Genomic DNA, 19,681 nt, shown 5'->3' on the forward strand with positions numbered 1-19,681 from the left:
TTATGTTTAAATATATGGGAGCTAGCTTTAACGCAAATGTAACTTTAAATTGAAATGAACTGCGCGTGCATACCTTCGAAGTTGTCATGCGCAATGGTTAAAATGTGAAATAATACTCATTTTTTTTAAATTTAATACTACGTTAGAAAAAGAAACCGAAATTAAAAACCAAGGTCGTTAATTTAACGTTTAACCACGATGAGGTTAGCGAGATCATCACGAAATTCCATTGTTTTTTGAGATTATAGCTCTTTTAGTTAATTAATTAAATGAAAGAAAAATAAATTACGGTATTAATCATAATTTTAATCATTATTACAAAAGAATTTAAGTTGGTACATCCAATCCCCTCTTATTAAATGTTTGCTTAATTCAATTCAATTTAGTTTGTATTTCGAAATTGGTCAAGGCTGTACCCAACATAAATATTAATTCACACAATACGTTGAAATCGAAAGTATAATCCGTTTGACAATGTTACTCCCTCTAAAATCCCTGGGGCGTAATTAACTTTATCTTAAGCATTTTTTTAATAGCTTTCTTGGTCTTCAATCGTTTTCATTGTTTTCTTTAGATTCTAACCTATATTTAAAGCGAATTCGATTATCTTAATGCTTAAGTCTATCCCATCAACAAGGGTTTTAGATTTTAGTAATTGTTGCATGACGGAAGCAATGGAAAGGAAATGTTTCTGGCTGAGTGCCTTTTTAACTGTTTCCGTGTATCCATTTGAATGAGTCTATTAACTAAGGTTCCTTTGAAAGATTTTTCCAAAGAAAATTTAAGATAAAACCAATTTTAGAGTGTTTTTACCCATTTAAAGATGTTTTCTAAAACATCTTTTCACTGAATTTATTTATAATTGGTTTACGTATATTTATTTTCTTAATTTTTTGTCTGACAGGATCATGGAGCTCCAGTTTTGTCATCGGTCACCAAAATGACCATTCGAGTACGTGACGCGGATGACCAGAACCCTTTATTTACAAGCGAAGTGTACAAGGCCAATGTTTCCGAATCACTGGTTGTCTCGGTTAGTTTATTTTCTTATTTATGTTTATGTTTTTATTATTTACAACTTCAGTTATGAATCAAAACAAAAATCTGGGTTCGAAACTAATTTACCACACACACACAAAAAAAAATTGTTTTCATGCCCTTTAACCTTTCGTACTTCTAAAAAATTCTAGTGTCTGTGTTTTTATAGATAACTTACTTTCAGAAGTTCTAGAATAACTGAAATAAGACGCTAACTTAAAAGAAAGGGATAAAATTATAATACCTTCATTATGTAAACTGATCACGTTTACCGATAAGCGACTATACCAAGTTTTTCTTTCATTTATTCAAAATGAGTTTTTGGGTTCGTTTTCTGGGTGGGTTACGATGGTATTATATTACAGACGTTGTAATATTGCAGATTAAAGGGACAGTTATGGGTAAAATTATTTGAAATACGTCATAGGCACGTGGTTGAGGACAGACGGGGTTATAAGAAACTCAGTTCGTTTTAATTCGAAAACTACCCTACCCACTTTGGGCTCAGGGAACTGGCACTGCATTCTAGAGAAAAACAAGGACTAGGTGTCCAGTCCCATTATCCTATGTAGAGTCTTTCTATCTTGGGCGTCACGTGGTGGTCGTAACGTGTTTTAAAATACATTTCACTTACCTGTTGATCCCTTCTTCAAAGTCTATTTAAGAAGCGACGTTAATTGAAAAAATGCGAAACTTCTAACGTCACTTATCAGCCAACTTGTTTCATTATCCTTTTATGGTAGACTACGATCGTAATTTTTTTCCTTTTTCATAGTTGGGTTGATTTCTGTAAGAGCTACTTCGCCAAGCAAAAATTCGCCTAAAAAAACTCCTTAATGTTCGTAATTCGACCTCGATATTAGTCCTACTCTTTATAAAAATTCAAAATGGAAAGTGACTTAGCTCTGGTAATATCAAGATTAACCGGTAACGCCCTATACTGTAGTGGTCGGCCTCGTATTAACTAGTAACCTTTTAACGAAATAATGAAAAAGAAGACGAACAACTTGAGGCAGGGGGGTCCTGGAAAAAAGAGGAAATTAAAAATTCTGTGTAAACACCCGAATAAAAAGAATTTCTTCCGGGCTCTTAAAACACATCCTACGTTTTGTATTATTATGTTATTTTTGTGTGAGAATAACATGTAATTACGCGTGTAAAAATGATGGTATTGTGTGGGTTACAAGTTTGTTTATGAAAACATTGGGTTGTCTTTGAAATGACCTACTGGGAAATCGTCCCAAAATTAACTTTGAATAATTTTTAATCTTGAAATTTTAAATTTAATATCGCCTCAGGCTTCAAAAAAATACCAGGGGCTGTATTAAAATTACCTATATTTAAGTTTTATTAACAAAGTTCTGTTTTCAATGTCATTCATATTTAGGGAGCGACAATCAGGCAAAAAGTACAAACTCTACCCAAAATCCACGCATTTGACCAGGACACTGGCATCAACGCCCGTTTGAGATACAACATCATACTAGGAAATGATAAAGGTATCTTCGAACTCCACGAACAGACAGGAGAACTGTACTTGGTTAAGGAATTGGATTTGGAGGCTTTGCCCAGCCCAACTATCATCCTACAAATTCAGGTTGGTTTTATCTTTATCACCTACGTATTTGGGTTGAAAAACTAAAGATTTGTATCAATAACGGTTTTAAAATTTTTCCTATACGAGACACTTCATGGGCGATACCATAAGTTAATAAGATATGTTCCATAAGTTTGTCACTGGTTACTGAGAGTTTGTCATGAAGTGAGGAAGGTAGGTCATAGATTCGAGGTAAAGCGACGCCTGGTGAGGCGCTGTCAAAGGCTTAGTACAGACTAAATAGGACTTAGATGGATTGTAGTGAATTCTCGCGTCGTTCTCAAAAAAGCTCTCAGTAAGTCTCTATAGCATAACATATATTTATATACTTATGAAATGGAACATGTCTTATAAACTTATGGCAATACGAAGGCCGTGGTTTTTGGCGGTTTAGGATGTAAATTCATCCCATATTTTGCCTAGTACGTAGGTGATTATAAAATTGAGGCATTTAAAGTGAATGGGCGAGTCTCATGAACAGTTAATGCTAAACGACCTAAATCCCAGACATTACGCGTTATAAATCAATCTTGCCTGGGTTTTTTATTTCACTTGGAAAAATAACGGTACATTCGCCCACTTTTTAATTTTCCCACCAAAAGCTTTCGCCGATTAAATTTGACCCGTAACGTTGCGTGCCTCGTTGACAGACACGTTTTTCATATCAATAATTTGGTAAATTGCGGGGTTGCAGTTCACATTCCCATCTCCTGTGGGCTCATTTGGTTTGATATTAGTGTTATGATACTCGTCTAGGTTAGTTTCGAGATAAGAAATGTGAAGGGCAAGGACTTTCGCAACGCTGAGAAAGAGTAACTGTTATTGTTTATTATTTTGATGATGCAATGAAGAAAACAACGAAATTGAGTTGTTGCTCCGCTAGTTAACCAGGGTTTCTTTATAAGTACTAACTTCTTAATTGTTAGTTACCCCATGAAGATTAAGTGGGAGAAAGTTTGAGCCTGAGATTAGTTATCTGTCCTTGTAGAGAAACCTTGGAAGACTGTCAAATCATATATCATTAGGTGAGCCCTATCCGTAATCTATACCTACCATAGAGATCACCTGTTAATCTGGTGTTCAAAAAGTGCCATAAAAACACCTAAGAAAAAACACTTTTCCGTCAAAAACGTGCTTCATTTTGAAAAGAAAATCAAAACGTCTTTCAAAGTAAAAAAATTGATGTAAACTTTCGTTCTGCAATCTCTTACCATACAAGTCAAGTTTTACATAGATTTAACACACTATTATGTGACGTGAAAAGAAGCACCGCATTCCGATTTAAGCACATTAACATTTTTTTCCTACACTGTATCAAAGGAAATAGTAATGTTTTCGCAGCATGAATTCTTAGGGTGGCACTTTCATTCCGGGATAACCTTTGTGACCCCACGAAGGATTGAAATGAAAGCCTCATAATGCTTTGGCATTTATTTGCCGCGATGGTATACTAGATTCTTCCCACTTCTCTTATAGGCGTACAGATCTGGCTAGAACCTAAAGTGGGTCAAAGACGTTATATCCGAGAATTTCTCCACTAAAGTCCCTTTACCACCTCCCACCTTCTCCTTCCTATTTCGTGCTTCTCGAAGAATTCTTTTAACTTTGGTCATCACCCGTCCGGATTTGCCAGTTTTTTTATTCATTCTTTCATTTCTAATTCCACAATCTTAGAAATTTTAAAACCCTAAGATACCTTGAGGCAGATTCGCAGCGGTTCATCAATTTCGGCCTTGTTTTAATCATGCAGTTAGCTTAAATTCCAATGGAGTTTATTATGCAGGTATTGAAAGGGTTCATATAGTGCGAACACACCTTAGTTTCATTCATATTAAACGCTTGTTTATTTATAACTTAATGTCAAATACACGAAGGGACTGTTAAGCTATTAAAGAAAAGAAAGTTGTTTTTAAATTTTTATCGTAGGCGTATCTTTAAAGAAAGTTTGAAATGATTCATAGTTAAATTAAATGAATCAGAAAAATACTAGTTAAGAAGACAACTTTATTTAAGTGTACAATTTTATCTGTTGATTCGATATCATCTAATAATTTTCCTTATATAATTAGGGAAAATGAAGATCTTATCATTTAACAAGATAAAAAAAATATTAGAAGTTCTCTGCGAGACCGTCTCGTTTATCCCAATTTCATTATTTTCCCATTACAAATACTACCAAAGTTTCCTTCCATAATAATATTAGCATTAAACCTATTAGTGCCATCCTAAATCTTTTGTATAACTGGGTAAAAACAAAGCGATGTGTGTCTGGAATTTCAATAGATTCTCACGATTGAAGGATTTTAGGGGAAAGTTTGTACAGGTAGAAATTCTATTACCTTATCGAAGATGTCTACTGAAACGTTAATGATGTTGGGAATAAATTTGTCGCTGTATATCTAATTTTAGCAAAACGTATTTTTTTTCTCTTTTTTCTTTACGCTTAAACAAGGCGACGCAAATGGACAATCCTCTTCGTTACGCTCTGGCTCGTATTCATGTTAATATTCAAGATATCAACGACAATATGCCCCAATTCGAATTCGATACGTATAACATAACTGTCATGGAAAACTTGCCGCCGGGTTTTACGGTTGTACAAGTTTTCGCCGTGGACGCTGATCAAGTGAGTTGATGACTGTTTGACGTCTATTTCACGGAAATTATTACATACCATTCCTCAAATCCACACTCCTTTTTATTATCTTTCTACATATTTTTATTTATTTATTTTTTTTACGTTCGCGTTTGCGTTTCCTCTATACTTATCTTTGACAAACTGTCTCGCAATTACTATTTTTAGGGTGATAACTCTAAATTCGTCTATCAACTGGACGACAGTACCGGCGCCTTCAAGATAGACCCAACCGGAGGCTGGATTAGTGTCAAAGACCCCAACAAGTTGGATCGAGAGACGAAAGATTATATTTCCATGAAGGTAAACATCAATGACACAAAACATTTCAACACATATTTAGGCCTAAATTTTAAGATCATGACCTCATCGTTGGGGGGAACTTGAGATCATAACATTGTAGGTTCATACGACAGATCCAAACAGGGTTATAATTACAAACATCCTTCCTTCCAAACATAACGACGTATAAATTTGTAGTATGCTTACCACAACACATCCTTATTCCTCTATAGCCATGACCTACAATATCAACGTAAATTTAAAACAATCGATAAATTTATAACCCAAATTCAATCTTAAAAAATATATCCTAGCAACCACACAGCTTTAGTGATTTATAAATATTTTATCTCCGTTCTATTGAATGGAACGATTTATCGAGATTTAATAAATATCCCAAATTCCCGATAGCGTACAAGGTAGGGGATATACAGTATGTCTATGGTTGGCCTGTAATTGTTATTGGTCAGCAAATAAGTGGGTGTAAGAAAACTCCAGACGAGAAATATATAGCAATATAGAACGCACTATGGGAACAATAAGTGGCTTTTGCGTAACCTCTTTAACGTGGAAGAAACGTGCTTGTAGTTGAGCTGGCTTCTTTAAATAATTTTTTTTCTCTTTCTTGAACCGATAAATGGATCGTTATCAGTCAACGTACAACTCGCTTTTTTGAACTCTCCATTTTTACTCCATAAAGATATTTCATCATGGCTATCTTTTTTTTTCAAAACTCGTTTCTTATACAATATATTATAGCCGGGTACATGTAATCCTTTTACAGAATGGGGATATGTAAATTAGCTTGGCTTCGAGGTTTACAAAGAACATGGCTGTGCTATTTAAGCAGATTCTTAACACGTGTACAGGTTTTAACCTTTTTTAATTCAGGAATGTGGTTATGAAGAAAGTTTGACCCTAGTTGGTTAATTGTTTAAAGGGTAAGGGGTATGATTTATAGATTAACTCTGGGTTAAAACGTACATTAGTATGCATTTTCTACTGTACATCAACCGTTCCTAGTATCAGGCAAAACAGTACTAGTTCGAAATTACTATTCAGTAGACCAGGTATTTACTTTTTTTAAATATGTTCGTCTTAGGTTCGTGCCCTTGAACGTCGACCCAACGTAAATCCCAATGCGAAATCGAGTATAACCACGGTTGAGATTCATTTACTTGACGCTAATGACAACAATCCCGAATTTCAACCCAACAGCGTCTACACCTTCAGAGTAATTGAAACTGATCTTCCAGGAACAGTTATTGGAAGGGTAAGTACAACAAGTACCTCTAACCATTTTCAAATTATAATTAATTATATCATTGCAGTTAAATGCTGTTGATCCCGATTTGGGCGACAATGGTCGTGTGCAATACTTCAAACAAAACGATTCTTTAAGTCAAACGGCTCCTTTTGACATATCGCCTCAGGATGGTGCGGTTTTCATCGCGGAATCATTCTCAAATATGCGGGTTAAGCCGGCGAATTACACTTTCTTCGTCAAAGCAACTGATATGGCTGAAATTCCATCCGAAAGAAGGTATGATTAAATTTAACTTTCATCTGGTATTGTATTGTATTGTATTGTGTTGTGTTGTAAAGTAATATTGGTTTAAGTTGTCATCCACTGATTCGAACAATAGATTGAAATTGAAGATTTGAAACAAACCCTAAGGTGATAGATAATTCTTCCTTTTCAGAACATCCGTGGCTGTTGTTCACGTTAACGTGACAGACGTCAATAATAATCCACCTCAATTTTTGAATCCTCCATTCATCGCTTATGTCGGCGAATCTTTACCACCTGGAGCGCAAGTCTATCAGATAACGGTAAGGATGCTCTGTCAATTAGTTTAAAACTGGGGAGAAAAACTCTCAAAACCCGTTAGCCGACACTTATAATAAATATAATTAAGATAAATGTTTTATCGTTTAATGAAAAAAAAATTGTATTTATGGGTTTATGTCTTCAGGCTAAAGATCCCGATTCCGATACCGTATTGGATTATTCCATCGTAGCTGGAAATGACGAGAAACTATTTTACATGAATAATGTCACGTAAGTGTAGAAAATGTTTTATTTTCTTTATAAAACTAATTTAATGATGAACCCTTTTTAAAACGGAACTTGCCTTTAAGGCATTAATGTTTAATAGATGGTTTAAAACTATTTTCTAAATAAATTGCCTCTTTAAAGATGTATCTCTTTTAGGAAAAAAATATAATATTTTTACCTGGCGGGTGTAGGTTGAATCTCTTTACAGATTTACTTTGGTAAAAGATTTTAAAATTTTAAATTGAGGAAATAAGATAAATATTGGCATCATTTTTACCAAAAACCGCCCTATAATTAATGCTAGTTTCGTTATCAGTTGTTATTAAGGTTTTTTGAATGTATTTTTTATATATTTAAAACAGGGGTATGGTTTTAACTGCCGCGGTATTGGATTACGAAGTTAGGAATTCCTACGATTTGTTGATACAAGCTTCCGATGGAGTTAATGTAAGTTTTGGCGGTAATCATCAAAGAAGATCAAGAATAATTATATGAAAATATACTTACTAAATCTGTATGATTTGTGAATTTTTGCCTTTCTTAGACCGCTGTTTCACCATTGACAGTCCGTGTTGTCGATATTAACGACAACAGACCAAGGTTCTCCCAACAACTTTACAATTTCTCGGTTGTTGAAGAAATGAAGGAAAACTTGACAATTGGAACAGTCTTAGCCAAAGATAGAGACTCGGGTAAAAACTCGGTGGTTAGGTATACTCTTGTGGGAGATCAAGCGAATGACGCAGTACTTATCGATGAACGAGGGAACATCATTACAAGAAGGAGACTAGATCGCGAACAAGAAGCCAAACTTAACTTGATAGTGGTTGCCTTCGATAGTGGTATTCCTCAGCTCAGTGGTACTGCTTCGGTTGTCATAAACGTTGAAGATATCAACGATAATGTTCCCGTTTTTCAATCGGACACATTCAATGCCAGTGTCCCTGAAGAAAAAGAACCGCCGTTCAAAGTTTTCCAACTCAAAGTAAGTTGAATATTTTTTAAAAGCCTCTTTAATGTTTCTAAAAATGTGTATATTTTTCTAATAGGCAAACGATTTCGACGCTGGTGAGAACGCCATCGTCAAGTACGCCATTGTTGGAGGAAACGAAGATAAACTCTTTGGAGTTGATGAAAACAGTGGAATTGTTTTCACAACTAGTCGCCTGGACTACGAAATTCGCAAGCAATACATCTTGCACGTTGCCGCTCGCAACGTTCGTCTCTTCCAAGGCCCAGATGCAGCTCAGTTATCCAATCCCGTTGTCACTCTATTGGTCCGTGTTGAAGACATCAACGACGAACGAGTTGTGTTCGAACGACAAACCTATCACTTCCGCATCCCGGAAAACGCACCACGAAGTATCACTGTTGGTATCCTCAACGCTACTAATCCTCATAGAGGCTCCAAAGAACAAGATGTAAACTTCTGGATCGGTGAAGGAAATGAATTAAAAAAATTCTGGATGAATCCTAAGTCAGGGGAGTTGGTGTTGATGGACACAGTCGATAGAGATTATCCCGCCAACCAGACATCTTTTAGGATGAAGGTATGCCTTCTTTTATCAGGCGATATATACGTTAGTTAACTCAACAAACTGTTTTGTGTTTAGGCTTACGCTAGAGACAACCTTTCTATAAACTCGTACAACTCGAGTGTACCCATCATTGTTGACATTGAAGACGTTAACGACAACATCCCCGTTTTTGACGAACGTAAGTAAACACAAATCTTGACGTAAACATAACTCTAATAATCACCGATTAAAAACATTGCAGAAGAATACGCTTTGGAGTTGCCAGAATCTCTACCAGTAGGAACAGAACTTCCAGCTTTCTTCCGAGCTCGTGACATCGATTTTGGGAATAATGGAAGAATCGACAGATACTACATAAATACAACAAATGTAAGGATTAGCCCCCCCGAACTCTAGCTGCACGCAACAGTTCATCCCGCTTAATCCAGTTATGGATAATACAATTACTTTGGTTATTTGTAGACGGCTTTCCAAGTCAATGGGACGTCAGGGGCGTTAACTCTCTTGAGCCCTTTGGATTACGAGAAAAGAAATGAGCACATCTTCGTCGTCATGGCGACTGACAAAGGAAATCCTCAAAGAACTGGGTAGGGTTTAACGTAATTTTTTTCCGCAAAGTTGTCCTATAGTTCTTGGTGGATAAGGCGATTATCTCGAAAAGTAGACTTAGCGATATAAACAAAGATTAAGAATTTACTATTTCTAGGTCGGCCACTGTGAAAATCAAGGTACAGAATATCAACGAGTATAGTCCAGAGTTTGTAGGGTTACCTTACTCATTTTGGGTACAAGAAAGCGCCATCCGTAATACACGTGTTGGAGAAGTCAAAGCTTTCGATGCCGACGGAAATAATGTTTTTTACAGCATAACTGGAGATGATGCTGGTAAAATACTTAAACCATTTCCCATTTCTTTAAGCTCATTCGCCTTGCACCCATGAATGACACCAGGACTGCAGTAACGGTAGTTAAATACGCGAAGACCATATCCCTAGCATTCATGGTTAATCCGCGAATGGCTTTACAACATAATGCATTTTAAGACGGTATTAACTCACGGCCATTCTTTATTATTAGACTTCTTCGCCATAGAAGAAACGACTGGTCGGCTTTACGTCAAGAAGGATTTACCAGCTAAGTTGCAATACAAATTCGTAGTGCGAGCCACGGATGACGGCTTGCCCCAGAATAATAGTTTGGGCGTACAAGTGACAGTTCGCGTACGAGAGACTAACGACTATGCCCCTAGCTTTACTAATTCCGAATATAAAGGAGTCGTAAGGGAAAAAGAAGAAAGCAGTAAAGTCATCGTGAAGGTAATCTTTCTCTTTTTCCAGCCCTCTTCAAATCTCATAAGAAAAAGTGGAAAAAAATCTTAACCGGGAACCAAAACATGGGATAAAAATATCTTCTTTCGCCTTTTTTTCTTTTGCCATAGGTTGCGGCTACGGACTTGGATCTTCAAGAGAATATTATAGCTTATAGCATCTCCAATGGTAACGACGATGGAGTTTTTACCATCAACAACGTCACGGGGGAGATCCGAGTTACTCCTGGCATGGGTTCCAAAATTGACTACGACAAGAAAAAGAAATACGTCTTGGTTGTGCAAGCCCGAGACTGTAAGCTTATATTTTGTTTAGTATCTTTTTTCTTTTAGGGAAAGACTGAAAGAGTCACGTTTTAGTGAAAGCTCATAAAAAGAACAAAATTTTTTTCTTTCCTTTTTTATCCTAAGCCCATCACAATCCTCTATCTGGGATATCCTTAGTGCAGGTGGATGTATTGGATACTAACGATCACGCACCCATGTTCCAAAAATCCGTCTACTCGGCGTCTCTGATAGAAAATCTTCCGGCGGGCCATTGCTTTTTGAAAGTAGGTCATTTTTGGTGTCTCTTTTCTACATTTTTTTCGGGATTTTTACCTTGCTTCCATAAAAAAAGCGTTAGTGGCTGGGAATATGGGAGAGTTTTTTAGTCATTCTAAGAGATACGTGTTTCAATTTGCAACGATTTTTTTCTCTGAAAGAGCGGGGTTTATCCCACAAGAGAGCTGACCCGTTTTGGGCTTAGATTATAGATAGGTGAACGTCCAAAAGAATGTTTTATCGTAAAACGTTAAACAGAAACGTTATACTTTAGTGATGGTGTTAAAAAATCGTAGTTTAATATTAAGGATCAAGGATATTTTATATTTAAACGAAATAAATAATTAAAATAGGTGGTAGCTGATAGTGGTGACACAAATGATGTCATTAAATACTTTACCGATGGAAACCTACCATTCCTGGTTGATTCAAAAACCGGCGATGTTTGTACCAAAACCGTTCTCGACAGGGAACAAAAAGACAAATATGACTTTACGATATTAGCTTCTGATGGAAAATTCGAAACCCTGGCTTCTGTCAGCATCGATGTTCTAGACGAAAACGATAACCCTCCTAAATTCGAGAACAACCGCTACGTAGTCAGTATCCCTCATACTTCCCAACCGGGAAGATCCATCATTCAAATCCACGCCGCCGATCCAGATTCGAGCAACAACGGAGACGTTACTTACTGGATAAAAAATACACACGGTGCCTTTGAAATCGACGCTAAAACTGGGTTGGTTAGATTGGCCTCTACCCTACCGGACAACTTTAGTTTAAATAAGACCTTCGAAATGGAAGTGTTTGCGCAAGATCATGGATCAGTGTCAAACATCGCAAAGACCATGCTTGTAGTCAGGGTTTCGAGTACCGAGAACCAACCACCAAAATTCAACGCCTTCGTTTACTCCGTATTCGTGGATGAAAACAAATCAAACATTGGTTTAGTAACCGTCAAAGCTTCGGATCCCGATAGTGGCAAAAATGGAAAGGTTGTTTATAGAATAGCCAGGGCGACTAATCGTGAGGCCTTCAGAATTGATCCATCCAAGGGAAAAATAACCCTAGTCACTCCCTTGGATTATGAAACGACGAAGTACTTAGAATTGGTAGTAGAAGCCCGTGATGAAGCCAGAGATACGCAATTCTCAACGGCTCTAGTCCAAGTTACCGTTATTGACCGTAATGATAATGCACCCGAGTTTTTGGCAACTCCATCAGTCCTTAGAGTACCTCAGTCAACATCTCAGAGTGAAGTCATTTACACCATTCAAGCCATGGATAAGGACAGCCCCGCGAATGGTCATAACGACGTCACGTATAGTCTCGTACCTCCGAGCGACCTCTTCGCAATTAACCCCAAAACTGGACAAATCTTTGCGTCGCAACCTTTGAGCCCGATAATTGAAACGCTCCATATTGTTGCCTCTGATGGCGGTAACCCTCCATTGTCAAGCACCATGGATGTGGCTGTTGAAGTGTACAAAGATAGCATTGACGAACCAACTCCCGTGTTTAGCGCACCGCAATATCACATCAATATGGATGGTTTGATCGAAGCTGGTTCAACAATATTAGAAACTAGAGCCACAGTCCCCAATGGAAGTCCAGTAGCTTATAACATATCTGACGCATACGGGTATCCTGTTCAGAAATTTGCCGTTGATTTAAGTTCCGGAAAGATTACGGCTACCTCGAAAATTACTGCCGCTGCTGAACCTCTACAACATTTTCTAGTCACTGCCTATAATAGAATTGATCCGAGACGTAGAACTACTGCTGGAGTTGTTATCAAGCTAAAGGACACGAATAGTAGATGTCCAAAATTCCCCTTTACCGAGTACTATGCTATGGTAAAGGAAAATACACCTCCGGATGCAATTGTCCTTCACAATATCGCGGTTGATGAGCCTCACCAATTTACTAGCGTAAGTAATTACGGTTAACAAGTAAAGATTTAAGAACACGAATTAAAGAAAAAAATGTTACAGCTCAATTACCAAATAACCGAAGACAACTCGAACGATAATTTTGTTATTGACCATCGTACTGTGAATGTATCTATGAGGATTAAAAATCCTTTAGACCGTGATGCAATGTCCCCAGTTCTTCAAGGATTTTACACTATTACTGTCACGGCTTCCAATGGCCGATGTACCGGTAGTACGCGGGTGCGAGTTTACGTTGAGGATGTAAATGATAACTCGCCTATCTTTGAAAAGAACGACTATGTTGTGGAACTTAAAGAGGTAAGTACTTACTTTATAATTGTCTCTTAACGTACTGATGACTGAAAAAAATGTTATCCTTTAGAACTCCCCTGTGGGACATGTAGTTCTTCATATGAAAGCCACTGATAAGGATGAACTTGATAATATGAAGCTCAAGTATTTCATTGTACTTGGAAACGATAACCAGCAATTTATCCTTGAAGAAAAAACTGGCATATTGTCCGTGAACATCTCACCTGATCGTGAAAAGACACCAGCATTTAGACTTCAAGTCATAGCTGTGGACAGTGCCAATAATACCGTAAGTCGTTTGTAAAATTATTATAAATATGTGCGTTATTTTAACCACAACTAATTTTGTCCTCTAAAGGGTTTGGCTAATGTTCATGTGATAATTTTGGATGAAAATGATTGGAAACCAACCTTCTTAAATAAGACATTCATTCTTAACGTAACGGAAGGTAAGAATAAATATACCAAAAATCGATAAAAAAAATTGTCGCTAAAATTGTCTGTATTTAGGTCCTTCGAGTGTTGGAGCTTCTATTCATTTACCCATTGTGGATAATGACGAAGGAGTAAATAGGCAACTTGAAGTTTATATCGCCGATGGTAACTCCGACCGACAGTTTAAGTTGGGAGTGGATAAACACGGAGTAAGATAACATATAAAATAAAATGGTAAGGTATAAGTATGATATATTTATACTCTTTTTTTTTTAATTGTAGCAAGCTATATTGACGATCTCCAAAGAATTGGATCGTGAGAAGTACAATGTTCCAAACTCGCCAATTCACGTTGTAGTTGTTGCTGCCAGAGACATGGGCTCTCCAGCTAAGACTGGATCAGCAACAGTAGCTGTTGTTATTCACGATATTAACGACAGTCCACCAAAATTCGAAAAAGAAGAGTACTATTCTATTGTTTCTGAAAGCGTACCAATTGGTACCATCATTGATACTGTGAAAGCAACTGACCCAGACACAGCTGCTAAGACCAACTTGACTTACGGTTTTGGTCGACGATCTGGAAACAGTAAGTTAAAATGAACTGATTTGAAAATAATTCGGACATATTAATTAAACTATTATTTCTTTCAGTTCCATTTTCTTTGGACCCTATCACCGGATCCGTAAATGTGACCAGACAATTAGATATCTCTGTTAATCAGGAATTTACAGTGCCGATTGAAGCTTTTGACGGTCTTTGGAAGAACACTGTAAGTATAAATTTTACAGAAATAATAAGTCTCATACGATTTATTTCACTGAGCTTAACTTTATTCAACAGGCCATATTGAAAGTATTTGTCCGCGAAGCCGAAGAAAGGGACCCAAGATTCAACAAACTAACGTACAAATTCCAAGTACCTGAGAATGTAGCTGGAGCCGTTGTAGGTCAAGTTGAACTTAAACCTCGTCGCACGCGTGCTAACAGTCAAATGAGATATACCATCGTGAACACCGATGTCAGGAACCTGTTCAACATCACTCGAGTACGCAATTTTCCGATTAATTTTCTAAGCTCAAACCTAGAGCTTGCTTCTTTAAGTAGTAACTCTATTATATCATTTGCTTTTAGGATGGAATTATTTACACAAAGACTGGTCTAGACAGAGAAAACCGTAGCTCTCATACATTTACTGTCATGCTTGAAGAGAAACGACCCTCAACTAGAGTGGTAAGTGCATCCAACCAAGAAACTTCTCTTTTTATTATTTTAAGGCCTCGAGGCCTGCGAACTAAGACATTCCCTTTTTACAGAGCGTTAGCGAAGTGACAGTCGAAGTTTTGGACGTTAACGATGAAATCCCTAAATTTATGCAAAACTTTAAAGGCAACATTAAGGAAAATTCACCATCAGGATCAGCAGTGACAGTTGTAAGATAGATTTTTCTTTAAAAAAATTGTCTGGCGTTATACTTTGTAGAAAGTGTCAAATTCTTAGGAAACTTGGTCTTCCCCTTTAGGTTCCGGCTGTCTCGGCCGTCGACAACGACAGCGGAAATAATTCGATTATTCGATATTCGCTTATAGGACCCGGTAGCGAAATTTTCTCCGTTTTCGACTCGGGTGTTGTAGTCTATACCCCGCGAGAACCTTCTCTAATTTTAGACAGAGAATCTAAAGAAACTTACAAACTAAAGGTATGTTTTAAAAATTCATATTACAAAATGAGTTAAATTAAGATCTATTTTTTATGTGTTTCTCCATAGGTTGTAGCTACCGATAGAGGAAACCTCAGTTCGACTGCCGATTTAACCATTACTATTGAAGACGAAAATGATAACGCGCCTTTGTTCCAACACGGACCTCTACACGTATTGTTGCCAGAGACGGCACGACCCGGAACAAGGATAGCGGAAGTTAAAGCCATTGATCGTGACGCACCGGGACCAAATTCGAAGATTCAATATAATATTGTGGGTAGACGTACAGGAGACATCAGAATAGACAGAGAAACTGGTGAAATCTTTGTTGTGGCGACATTACAACCCAGTATCTGGCATTTGCTTAACATATCGGCTGTTGATGGACACGGATTGGCTAGTTTTACATCCGTAAACGTCACAGTTGTTGATATAAACGACCATAGACCCAAGTTTGAACGGGCTGACTATAGGTTCAGCGTTCAAGAAGGAAATTATTCGCAAGGTGGAAGATACAAAGTTGGTGTAGTCCATGCCATTGATGAAGATACTGGACGTAATGGAAAGATTGACTACGCCACTATCGTAACATCCGCCTCGGACAAAAGTATGACCAAAGCTATATTTATTTTATTTAAATGACAGTGGCCATAATTTTTCGTTACTTACAGAATTCCCATTCAGCATTGATGTCCATACTGGAGAGCTATTTGCAACAGGGGTTGTAGATAGAGAAAAATTCGCAGCATTTAGGTTTAAGGTTATGGCTTTGGATAATGGCGAACCGCCTTTGAATTCGACAGTTGAGGTTCGAATTGATGTTGAGGACATTAATGACGAAGTACCAAAGTTCTTCACCGATCCTTATTTGGCTCATGTCCCTGAAAATCTTGACCCTGGACACAAAGTTACTCAAATTACGGCCTTTGACCCCGATTCCGGAGCAAATGGACAAGTGTTTTACCGATTAGGAAACGGACATCAAAACAAATTCTATATTGATAGTAAAGACGGAACTGTTTGGACTCTATCCACGTTGGATTATGAAGAACAAGCTTTCTACAATATGACTGTAATAGCTTACGATCACGGCTCTCCGAGTCTCAGTGCTACAGCCAAACTATGGGTTACTGTAGCTGATACCAACGACGCTTTACCTGATTTCCCAAAATCAGTATATACCATTGAGCTAGCTGAAAATACCCATGTTGGTGAATCTGTGTACACATTAGACGCAGGAGAAGGAAACTTCAAATACTTCTTAACCAGTAAGTACCAAAGTTCAAACCGTTTTATTGACGTTTTACTAAACTTAACTTTCAATTTTTTAGACACAGATCAAGTAGACACTTTCGAAATTGAACGGGGTACCGGTCAAGTCAGGTTAATAAAACCATTGGACAGTTTACAAAAGAGTCATTACCGTTTGATGGTGAAAGCCGTCGACGATAGTGATCCTCCGAGGTCCGATACTGCCGAAGTTAATATCCTTATCGGAACTGGACATGGAGTTCGATTATTCCCTGTACGAATGTACGAGGTCAACGTAGCCGAAAACCAACTTGCTCCATTGGTAGTTTTGGACTTGAATGCGACTGATGAGACAGCCCATCGTAGAGTGGCTTACAGCATTGTTGGATCTGATTATAATGGTCTTTTCATTGTTGAACCGGAAAGCGGACGCATCTCCGTCACCGCTAGTTTAGACCGTGAAAAGAAAGACAAATATTCCCTCAAGGTTCGCGTAGAAAACCTGAGCAGGAAACGATATGGTCGCGATCTTGAGCAAGCCAAACGTAACCTTACCGACCAACCATTGGCCTTTGATGAAGCCTTGGTTCTTATAAATGTCGCGGATGAAAATGATAATCCACCTGTATTTGAGAATCATGGAAAACCTGTTGTAGCTGCAGTCCCCTTGGAAGCGACTTTCGGTTACAGGGTATCCAAGGTTAGCGCGGCCGATTCGGACATTGGTTTGAACGCCGCTTTGAGATACGACATTATCCGCAAAGACGACGACGCTTCATCTAAGTTCCATATTGATCCAGTTAATGGTGTTATTAGATCCATGATCACCTTCTCTTTGGATGGTGGTCACGTGTACAGTTTCGATGTCAAGGCTACAGATAGGGAGGGAAGCGATAATGGCAATACTGCAGTATCGAATGTTTTCGTAAGTATTTTTTAAAGTACAGTATTTCTTGTGAGGGAAATTAAAACGAGTTCCTCTTTAGGTTTACGTCCTGCCAGAAACTCGCTTAGTCCTTTTCGTAGCTGGTCGCGAACCACTTATAATCGAACGCCACATCAAAGAAATTGTCGGGTTTTTAAGTACTTTAACAGGATACAAAGTTATGGCTGCCAAATTGGAACCTCATCATGAAGGGGACTCCGAGGATCCTGAATCGTAAGCTTCTTTATCAATTGACAACTGTGAATGAAACATATCATAAACGTAAAATGAAATTGTTTCAGAACCGATTTGTTCCTTTACGCTGTTGATGAAGACACTAACGAAATAGTCGACACAGAAGTATTGCTCAGCATGTTCCGTGAAAACTCGCAAGTCATCGTTGAAAAACTCGAAGCCTTCCGTATCCTTCGTATACAAGGCGTTTCCGTCCAAGAAAAAATCAGCCAAATGGGTGCCACTGAAATGGCTATCATCGCCCTTAGTAGTGTCATCTTCCTAGGCGCTGTTTTGGGTATCACATTACTGTGCACTACTTGCAAGAAGAGGTACTTGTTGCACACAAAAAAACAGTTCGAAATTAGAATTCATTTTTAATGCCTCGATTTCATTGCAGGAGACAAAGACGTCACCAAAAGACTTGGGAACAACAACGTCTTTACAACATTAAAAATCCCTTAATGGGTAAAACCGTGGGCAACCCTTATGGAAGTCGAAAACAAAATGGTTCCATATCTCATATTAGCGCCACGTACGCCAATGGAGAAGTCCCTGGGTAAGTACTCGGTTAATTAAGTTGATCTTCTTACAAATTAACAATAATTACCCCTAACAGTAGTGGGGAATATAGCGATAGTCTGAATGATGACGGTTCTTTGAAGAAGAACAATAAGAAAGCTCGTCATATGATGGCACCTGATGGTGCTTCATCCATCAACGCTTCCAGAGCTTCGCAGTTTGAGAGGTACAATAAAAACGAGACCAATAATTGGTACGATATGCGGGATGGAGTCGACTCCATGTAAGTAAAACTATGTCCATATCAATTATGGATGTACTGTGGAAGTTGTATGACACAATCGGTTTATGATACTTAATAAACATTTTCATATGAACAGTGGAACTGGATTTTCCAAGAGTTCCGCTTTCACCAGTTGGTCATCGCGTCATTCCAGAAGGAAACCAGTCACGGAGCTTTAATCAACATGAGCCTCCTTAATTTTGTTTTAGAAAACCCCCATTCCCTCAGCCCCCAGGAGAAATAAGACATTTTATTCCCTAAATAATTAACTTAATTAACAAAGACGATAGGAATCTAGATTCCCCATAATCCCGGTGTGTGCGTGAGAGCCTCTTTTTCTATATAATAATTTAATCAAGTGGCCACGTTTCTGTTATTTTATCATTATCTCAAGAACTACTATCGTCATTACTTACGTTACAAATGCGAAAAAGAACGTAAATAGTTAAACCAGTTCTCGGAATTGCTCAATCGCCAATTGAAAAAAAAAAACCAACCCACAAAGAAAAATGTTTTTGCATTCAACTGAAGAGACAATTAATTTTAGAGTGTTTTTATGAATTAAAAATTAATTAACTATACGTGTTATGGTAGGTAGCAATGGGCACAAAGTTCCCACTATGGACACAAGACTACCATTAAATTTCGCGAGTGTTGCGAGATTTCAAACAAAAATTAAGCTAACCGAACGTTTTATAATTTTTTTTTGTTAGTTTTTTTACATCAAGGAAAAAGTGTTGTAAATAAGCGTCCATTTATATGTATTAAAATATTTCTATTATTTCTTTAATAAGTTGTATTAAAAATGAATTTAATTACCGGCTTGAACGGTACAGCAATGTTTGATCTCATGCTAGATCAAAAAAGATGGGTTAGGTTTCCAGTCTTCATTGAATGAGAACATAGCACCACGTGATTCGCCAGGCCCACGTGAGATATAATGAAGTGAACGTAACAGAAAAATTAATATTTAACAACTCTTAATTAGTTGCATTCAAAACACTTTAAATTTAACAGAATTAAGCCTCGGTCTTGGTTGGGACTTAACGTCACAATTTAATTTA

General features: G+C 37.5%; 1 protein-coding gene across 1 annotated transcript in view; it reads left to right on the forward strand.

The window, feature by feature from the left end:
- The window catches only part of LOC149651058 (protocadherin Fat 4-like), a 34,857-nt gene extending 15,744 nt beyond the window's left edge, over positions 1 to 19,113 (forward strand). The window contains exons 9-45 of the mRNA XM_089847822.1: positions 905 to 1,033; positions 2,426 to 2,635; positions 5,088 to 5,261; positions 5,439 to 5,573; positions 6,655 to 6,825; positions 6,884 to 7,095; positions 7,256 to 7,385; positions 7,529 to 7,614; positions 7,974 to 8,058; positions 8,156 to 8,596; positions 8,661 to 9,161; positions 9,225 to 9,327; positions 9,391 to 9,518; positions 9,612 to 9,736; positions 9,856 to 10,034; positions 10,227 to 10,465; positions 10,588 to 10,771; positions 10,888 to 11,027; positions 11,373 to 12,950; positions 13,014 to 13,271; positions 13,336 to 13,554; positions 13,624 to 13,714; positions 13,776 to 13,909; positions 13,983 to 14,289; positions 14,355 to 14,473; positions 14,545 to 14,748; positions 14,835 to 14,933; positions 15,017 to 15,133; positions 15,223 to 15,399; positions 15,469 to 16,009; positions 16,074 to 16,670; positions 16,734 to 17,578; positions 17,640 to 17,812; positions 17,881 to 18,144; positions 18,213 to 18,371; positions 18,432 to 18,617; positions 18,715 to 19,113. Coding sequence (XP_089703948.1) covers positions 905 to 1,033; positions 2,426 to 2,635; positions 5,088 to 5,261; positions 5,439 to 5,573; positions 6,655 to 6,825; positions 6,884 to 7,095; positions 7,256 to 7,385; positions 7,529 to 7,614; positions 7,974 to 8,058; positions 8,156 to 8,596; positions 8,661 to 9,161; positions 9,225 to 9,327; positions 9,391 to 9,518; positions 9,612 to 9,736; positions 9,856 to 10,034; positions 10,227 to 10,465; positions 10,588 to 10,771; positions 10,888 to 11,027; positions 11,373 to 12,950; positions 13,014 to 13,271; positions 13,336 to 13,554; positions 13,624 to 13,714; positions 13,776 to 13,909; positions 13,983 to 14,289; positions 14,355 to 14,473; positions 14,545 to 14,748; positions 14,835 to 14,933; positions 15,017 to 15,133; positions 15,223 to 15,399; positions 15,469 to 16,009; positions 16,074 to 16,670; positions 16,734 to 17,578; positions 17,640 to 17,812; positions 17,881 to 18,144; positions 18,213 to 18,371; positions 18,432 to 18,617; positions 18,715 to 18,796 — 9,522 coding nt within the window. The 3' untranslated portion in view covers positions 18,797 to 19,113. The remainder of the gene's footprint in view (positions 1 to 904; positions 1,034 to 2,425; positions 2,636 to 5,087; positions 5,262 to 5,438; positions 5,574 to 6,654; positions 6,826 to 6,883; positions 7,096 to 7,255; positions 7,386 to 7,528; positions 7,615 to 7,973; positions 8,059 to 8,155; positions 8,597 to 8,660; positions 9,162 to 9,224; positions 9,328 to 9,390; positions 9,519 to 9,611; positions 9,737 to 9,855; positions 10,035 to 10,226; positions 10,466 to 10,587; positions 10,772 to 10,887; positions 11,028 to 11,372; positions 12,951 to 13,013; positions 13,272 to 13,335; positions 13,555 to 13,623; positions 13,715 to 13,775; positions 13,910 to 13,982; positions 14,290 to 14,354; positions 14,474 to 14,544; positions 14,749 to 14,834; positions 14,934 to 15,016; positions 15,134 to 15,222; positions 15,400 to 15,468; positions 16,010 to 16,073; positions 16,671 to 16,733; positions 17,579 to 17,639; positions 17,813 to 17,880; positions 18,145 to 18,212; positions 18,372 to 18,431; positions 18,618 to 18,714) is intronic.
- Positions 19,114 to 19,681: the final 568 nt, after the last annotated feature.

The sequence above is a fragment of the Phalangium opilio genome, unplaced genomic scaffold, assembly GCF_054372755.1.
Source record: "Phalangium opilio isolate 3A_F unplaced genomic scaffold, DU_Popi_V2 ptg000082l_1, whole genome shotgun sequence".
Lineage (NCBI taxonomy): Eukaryota > Metazoa > Arthropoda > Arachnida > Opiliones > Phalangiidae > Phalangium > Phalangium opilio.